Source organism: Malurus melanocephalus, unplaced genomic scaffold (assembly GCF_030028575.1).
Source record: "Malurus melanocephalus ecotype Western Australia unplaced genomic scaffold, MMel_1.1 scaffold_230, whole genome shotgun sequence".
Lineage (NCBI taxonomy): Eukaryota > Metazoa > Chordata > Aves > Passeriformes > Maluridae > Malurus > Malurus melanocephalus.
The window spans coordinates 391,494-396,932 of NW_026623462.1; the positions used below are offsets into that span (position 1 = coordinate 391,494).

At 61.1% G+C, this 5,439-nt stretch overlaps 1 protein-coding gene across 3 annotated transcripts; it reads left to right on the forward strand.

Moving 5' to 3' along the window:
- Positions 1-6: 6 nt before the first annotated feature.
- ST6GALNAC6 (ST6 N-acetylgalactosaminide alpha-2,6-sialyltransferase 6) lies at positions 7-5,340 on the forward strand. 3 transcript variants are annotated; one of them, XM_057374631.1, is made up of 7 exons: positions 7-229; positions 547-659; positions 1,524-1,588; positions 1,949-2,128; positions 2,301-2,698; positions 2,877-2,984; positions 3,064-5,340. In XM_057374631.1, the coding sequence occupies exons 3-7, from the start codon at positions 1,574-1,576 to the stop codon at positions 3,251-3,253; spliced, it is 891 nt and encodes a 296-aa protein (XP_057230614.1). In that variant the 5' UTR covers positions 7-229; positions 547-659; positions 1,524-1,573; the 3' UTR covers positions 3,254-5,340. The 3 variants fall into 3 exon arrangements, with proteins under 3 accessions (XP_057230614.1, XP_057230613.1, XP_057230615.1); XM_057374630.1 differs by having other exon boundaries at positions 7-198; XM_057374632.1 differs by having other exon boundaries at positions 7-116.
- The last annotated feature ends 99 nt before the right edge of the window (positions 5,341-5,439 follow it).

Sequence of the window (5,439 nt, forward strand, 5' to 3'; positions counted from 1 at the left end):
GGCACTAGGATCCAGCGGCTCTCCCGATCCCGGGAGGGCGGCACTAGGACCCGGCCTGGGCGGCGGCAGCGGCGCTGTCAGTATCGGCGGCGATATCAGTAACGGCAGCGGTATCGGTATCGGAAGCGGCAGCGATATCAATATCGGCAGCGGTATCGATATCGGCAGCGGTATCGCGGCGCACTGCGGAGCCGAGCGGTCGGTGGATCCTGCCGGGCCCGTTCAGCCGGTGCTGGGGCGGATCGCGCCGTGGCCGGGCAGGGGAGCGGCCCCCGCCCCCGGGGCCGGTGCACGGGGCACGGAGGGGTGGGAGGGTCCGGTTCGTGCCGTGTCGCCGCTGCCGGGGATGGGGGGATGCTCCCCGGGGCGGGGGAGGACTCGCACGCAGGAGCGGCGGGGGGTTCGCACCCGGGGCCGGGAGGGTTTTGCCTTCCCGGGGGGGCGGAGGGTTCGTATCCGGGGGTGGGGGACCTTGGGGACTCGCATCCGGGGCTGAGGAACCCCCGGCGGGGGTAGGGGGCCGGTGTGAAGCAGTTTTTCCCGCAGAGCGGCAATGTGAGCCCCGGTCCCGGCCATGGCCGAGCCCGCCGGAGGGGCCGGGCATCCCCCGCCGCCCGCGGGGCGCAGGAGGTGATGGACTCCCCATGAACCCCCAGCAGGTAAGACCGCGGGGTGCGACCGTCGGGACCGCTCCGTGAGGTCCCATATGGCCCGAGAGCTGTGGAGGGAGCGAAGCGGGGTCCGGGAGTAGGGGTCCCACAGCATCCCCAGCCCTTGCCCAATGAAGCCCCCCGGCAGCACCACGCCCGGCCATGGCCTGGGCTTCCCGGGCAGGCTGGTACCTTCTGGCACCACCACCAGCCCTGAGAGCGTTTCGAGGTGTCAGCTCCCCCCAGGGGTTGATCTCAGGCTGTTGCATAATTTTCCTTCTGTGGCAATTAGTAAAGAGGCTTCAGTGGATTTTAATTTCCACTTGCTCGGAGCGCTCCAGGAATGGCTGGGACTCGCTTACCAGTGCTCCCAAAACTAAACTGGGTCAGTCCTCCTTGAGTGGAGGTTCGAGTGGGTACGGGGGATGGAGAGGTTCCTGCAGCTCTGCTACATGCAAGCCCATGCGTGCCCTGAGTCGGGCAAGCCTCAATTCGTTCCATTCCTTCCCGATCCAAGACTCCGTGAGGTGGTTTTAATGGAATTTCACTGCACGAGCAGCAGGTTGACCCTCCCTAACCCTGCGGTTTSAGTGGTTTCATCCCCACCAGGGGCGGATAATCCTCCCTGGAGCCCAGCCCAGCGTGGGGATCCCCCAGACAGGAGCTGTGGCTGGGTTTGTCTCCTCCACATCCTGGAGTCTGCCCAGCCTCTGTTCACAGCATTTCTCTTCCCCTCATCGATTCCGGGGGTTTGTCCTCCTCTTCAAAAGGGGACCTGGAGACTCATCCCGTGTACCCCTGATGCTGTACCGCCCCCAGCCCGACAGCCTGGGGACCATGAGCCAGGCTGAGGGGTGACCATTTGCCTCGCAGGTGCTCGCGGGACGCCGGCGATCACKGTGCGCTGAGGCTGGCACAGAGACATGAGTGGCAACGCGGTGAGTGCCGGGGAATCACCCCGGGGACCTGCAGGGGACAGCAGCCATCGTGCGGGAGATGCGGTGGGGCGGGGAGGATGCTCTCACCCATGGGGTGAAGGGATGGTCTCACCCGTGGGGCGGGTGGATGCTGTCACCCATGGGGCTGGGAGGATGCTCTCACCCGTGGGGCTGGGAGGATGCTGTCACCCATGGGGCTGGGAGGATGCTCTCACCCGTGGGGCGGGTGGATGCTCTCACCCATGGGGTGAGGGGATGCTGACACCCCTGGGGCGGGGGGGATGCTCTCACCCGTGGGGCGGGGGGATGCTGACACCCGTGGGGCGGGGGCAGCGGCTGATGCTCTCCCCCTGCCCGCAGAGCCAGCGCGCCGCCGCCCTGGGGGTCCTCTTTGCCCTGATCATGTTGCTGATCATCTACAGCTCCGGCAACGGGAGCGAGGTCTTCCCCTACAGCCGCCTGCGGGGCAGAGCCCGCCGGCCCCCCGACCTCAAGAAGTGGGGGGTGAAAAGCGGGTACCTGCCCGTCTGTGGGAACAAGGTACGAGCTGGGCAGAGGGCCTGGCCTCGGCGGTGACACGGGGACTGTCCCTCTGCTGGCATTCAGCCGAATTGTCCCCTTCAGTGGGACGCTGGCTCCGYAGGGGACAGGAATACCCTGTCCACGGTGACACCAAAAATCACCACCTGCTCACGGCACTTGTCGTCACCAGACCCTGACTGCCCGGTGCCACCAATGCGTCATTGTCACCAGCTCCAGCCACCTCCTGGGCACCCACCTGGGCACGGCCATTGACGGAGCCGAGTGCACCATCCGCATGAACGACGCTCCCACCACGGGCTACCACGCTGACGTGGGCAACAAGACCAGCTTCCGCGTGGTGGCCCACTCCAGCCTCTACCGCGTCCTCAAGCGGCCCCAGGAGTTTGTCAACAAGACCCCAGAGACCGTCTTCATCTTCTGGGGGCCRCCCACCAAGATGCAGAAGAGTCTCCTGAAGATCATCCAGCGCGTCTGCGCCTCCTTCCCCAACATGACRGCCTACGTTGTCTCCCCCGGCCGCATGAAGCAGTTTGATGATCTGTTCCGGGGGGAGACGGGGAAGGACAGGTAYCTCAGAGCCACCTCAGAGCTGTGTCCACCTTTTTCCAAGACAGAGCTGGCTCTTAGAGCTGCTTCAAGGGCTGCAGCATTGAGCTGGGGGTCGCTGAGGCAGGCTGGGAACGCTGAGAGGGTCCATTATCCACGTCACCTCATCGCTGTCATCCTTGCTGTTGTTCCTCCCCAGGGAGAAGTCTCGCTCGTGGCTCAGCACCGGCTGGTTCACCATGGTGATCGCSGTGGAGCTGTGTGACGCCGTGCACGTCTATGGCATGGTGCCACCCAGCTACTGCGGGTGAGGAGCCCCCCGAGCCCCCGCCCCAGCCCCCTGACCCCACCCTGGGGCTCACCCAGTGTTTCTTTCCCCGCTGCAGCCACCACCCCCCGCCCCGCCGCCTGCCCTACCACTACTACGAGCCCAAGGGCCCTGACGAGTGCACAACCTACATCCACAACGAGCGGAGCCGCAGGGGCAACCACCACCGCTTCATCACYGAGAAGAGGGTCTTTGCCAGCTGGGCCGGCCTCTACAACATCACCTTCTCCCACCCCAGCTGGACCTAGGGGCAGCCCCGTGCCCGCTGGGCAGACCCCTGGAGCTGGGGTGGGTGGGGGTTCCCCTGCATCCCCCTGGGAGCAGTGGGATCAGGCATCAGGGTGCCACCAGCTGCCTCCCTCAGGACCACTMATGTTGTACAGGGTGGCTCCTTGCACCTGGGCTTTGAGCTGGTTTTTGGGGGCCAGGTGATGAATGTAAGGTTTGGGGTGTCCCCCATCCATGTGCAGGATACTTGGGCAYGATATCCTGCCCCATCCTGGTCAGGCACATTGCAGCCCCTGGGAGCCTACAAGGGGTTCCGGCTCCCCTCGGCTCAGTTTTGGGTTGCATCACTTCTGGGGTCACCACAGAAAGTCCCACCGAGCCCCAGGGTGGGGAGAACCCCTCTTGGATCTCAGCCCCCCTCTGCTATCCCCAGCCCCCTCATTCCAGTCCTCRGACATCCTTCCCTCAGCAGAACCCCACAGTTTTTGGTGGGACCCCATGGGGGTGACATTGCCACCCTCCCTGTCCCAGCACCCCAAAAACACCAGCCTCTCCCAGCATCGCTGCACCCCACACAGCCAGAACCTTTTCCAGCTGGAAGATGGGATTTTGGGCAGCTTTTGGGGGGTTTTGGCCTTTTTTCTCCCCGCTTCTAGTCCTGGGGTTTGTGCTTGGGTTTGCTGGACTGAGGAGCAAGCAGGGGCTGCTCGTTAGCTTGTAAACAATTTAGAAGTGGACAGTTAGTGGGGGTTGGTGGTGCCTTTTGGACAAAACTTTGTTACTAATTTCTCAGCAGCAGATAAGTGAGTTTGGGGAAAACAACTAAATACGACGTGTTTGGATGCTGAGCCTTGGTAGGAAGCCTTTCCCTCTGGCTGTGGCTGGGGTTCTGGCGGCTTGGTGCTGGGGGAAGCAGTGGGGTGCCCACATTTTGTAATGGTTTGTACAGGAATAAATATTGCTGCAGTCTGTTGCCTTGAGCCCTGGCTCTGGATGGGTTTTTGGGGATGATGGCCGTGCCATCAAAGGGATCTCAGGACCCCCAGGTCACAGCAGTGCTGTCCCTGGGTGCTCAGGGGGGTGTGGGAAGGTGACCAGCACATCCAGGTGGGATCCACGTCCAGTCCTTGTCTGACACCAGCTCTGAGCCACCCCCACAGTGCAGGTGGCAGCTGAGACGTCCCCAGCTTGTGTCACCCCAGCCAGGTGCCCTAGGGTCACAGGAGACAGGTTCTGTGCAGCAGCAGAGGAGGAGGAAGGGCAGGGAAGTGCAAGGACTTGGAGATCACTCAGTGTTTGCCACGGAAGGGATTTGCCGTGAGATGGGCACACAAGGGAGCAACAGGATGGCACTGGCCCTGGGCCTGGTGAGGTCTGGTTGGCACATCCTGGGTGACACATCCCGACAGGGGCTCCCGTGGTGGCAAACTGGAGGGGTAACACTCACATATCACTGCTCAAACACCGATCACCCCAAGTTACGGGACAGACAGCACCTGCAACCACCTGCCCAATACACCTGAGACTTGTACTGTACATCAAGCCATCTAAGAGGAATTTGAGATAAAATAAAGGTGGTGCTGTTGTTTGAGCACTATCTCAGATTAGGGGATGGTAAACAAACGGAGGGAGAAGAATGTATCACCGATAATGGACACAAAGAATCCACAAGGAACGCCAACCCAGCCACYGGGCAGGAATCAGCTCCAGCTGGGTAAAAGGTAGTTCTTACAGGGGCAGATTGTAACCACCGATTCCAAGAGAATGACTGAGCACGGGATTAATTAGCATTAGAAGCGAGGGAATCACTTAACCAATAGAATAAGAGAACTSTGTAGCCAATGAGCATTAACGCCTTCATTTGTGAAAATGTATAAATAGTGGAAAGTTTTCAAGAACCTCGGAASCCCCACCACCATGAAGATGAGGGTGAAGAAGGACCAACAGATGCTGCAGGATGGTGACGATCTTCTCTTTGACCTCTCTCTCTCTCTCTCTCCCTCTCTCTTCCTATCTCCCTCTTTTCTATCTCTTTCTCTACCTCACATTTTATTGTTAAATAAAATCAGTACTATTGGCTTTGGCAGATGGCATCCCTCACTAGGCAGATCTTAACAAGGACACACCACTGGGGTTTTACACCCCTGGAGCTGTTTGGGAGAGGTTGTCAGCTGGGGGTGGGGGCATGGGGACACGGGGACAGGAT